Source organism: Pediculus humanus, genomic scaffold (assembly GCF_000006295.1).
Source record: "Pediculus humanus corporis 1103172107447 genomic scaffold, whole genome shotgun sequence".
Lineage (NCBI taxonomy): Eukaryota > Metazoa > Arthropoda > Insecta > Psocodea > Pediculidae > Pediculus > Pediculus humanus.
Window position 1 is genome coordinate 72,500 of NW_002987068.1, and position 921 is coordinate 73,420.

The 921-nt window shown below is 17.6% G+C and overlaps 1 protein-coding gene across 1 annotated transcript in view; it reads left to right on the forward strand.

Annotated features, from left to right (window-relative positions):
* Phum_PHUM095420 (GTP-binding nuclear protein RAN1, putative) overlaps positions 1 to 921 on the forward strand; it is a gene marked incomplete at both ends in the record, with an annotated part of 4,677 nt that overhangs the window by 1,801 nt on the left and 1,955 nt on the right. The window contains one exon of the mRNA XM_002423868.1: positions 639 to 650. Within this exon, the coding sequence (XP_002423913.1) occupies positions 639 to 650 (12 nt within the window). The remainder of the gene's footprint in view (positions 1 to 638; positions 651 to 921) is intronic.

Here is a 921-nt window from a genome sequence, read left to right on the forward strand (position 1 = left end):
GAAATAAATAAATAAAATTAAAGTTAAGAAAAAAATTAAAAAAAATTATTTTTTGTTGTTTTGTTTAATAATAATATTAATAATTCACAACACAAAAAAATTTTCCAAATTCATTTTTTTTTTTTTTTTTTTTATTGTTACTTGTCCATTTTTTTACTTTTCCTATTTTTTTTTATTTATCTATTTTTACATTTCATGAATTTCCATCCAAACATTTGAAAAAACAAATCAAAGCTTTAATAATCGTTGGAATAATTCACGGTGAATTTTTTTATTAAATAAATTAATAAAAGTATTGCAAATCATTCTAGTTTCAAATAAAAAATAATAATAATGATAACGATAACGATAAAAACAGAGAAGGAAAAAATTATTATTCAATAAAATTTTTAAATAATAAAAAAAAAAAAGAAAATTAAATTAAAGTTAAGAAAGAAAGAAAGGAAAGAAAAACAAATTTCTTATTTTGTTTAATAATAATAATAATAATTTACAACAAAACAAAGTTTTTCACCCCCCCCCCCTTCCCACAATTTTTTAATACTTGTTTTAAAAATGCGGTTTTTTTTTTAATAAATTTAATTTGTCGATATATAAATAATGGATTAATTATTTTAATTGATTATTTATTGATATAGGTCGTGTCATATGTAAAATTCGTAAGGCGAGTTTTAATTATTATTATTATTATTATTATTATTATTATTTATTTATTTTTTTTTTTTTTTAACATCATGTTTTTGAATAATAAAAAAAATAATAATAATTAAAGTTTTTTTTTTTTTTGTTGGCAATGATTCTTTATTTTAAACTAACTAACTAACTAACTTGTTGATCCATTAGTTTTTTATCATGGGGGATTTTTCCTAATTCTTTTTTTTTTTTTTTTGGATTTTAAGTAAAAGCACTCTCTCTCTCTCT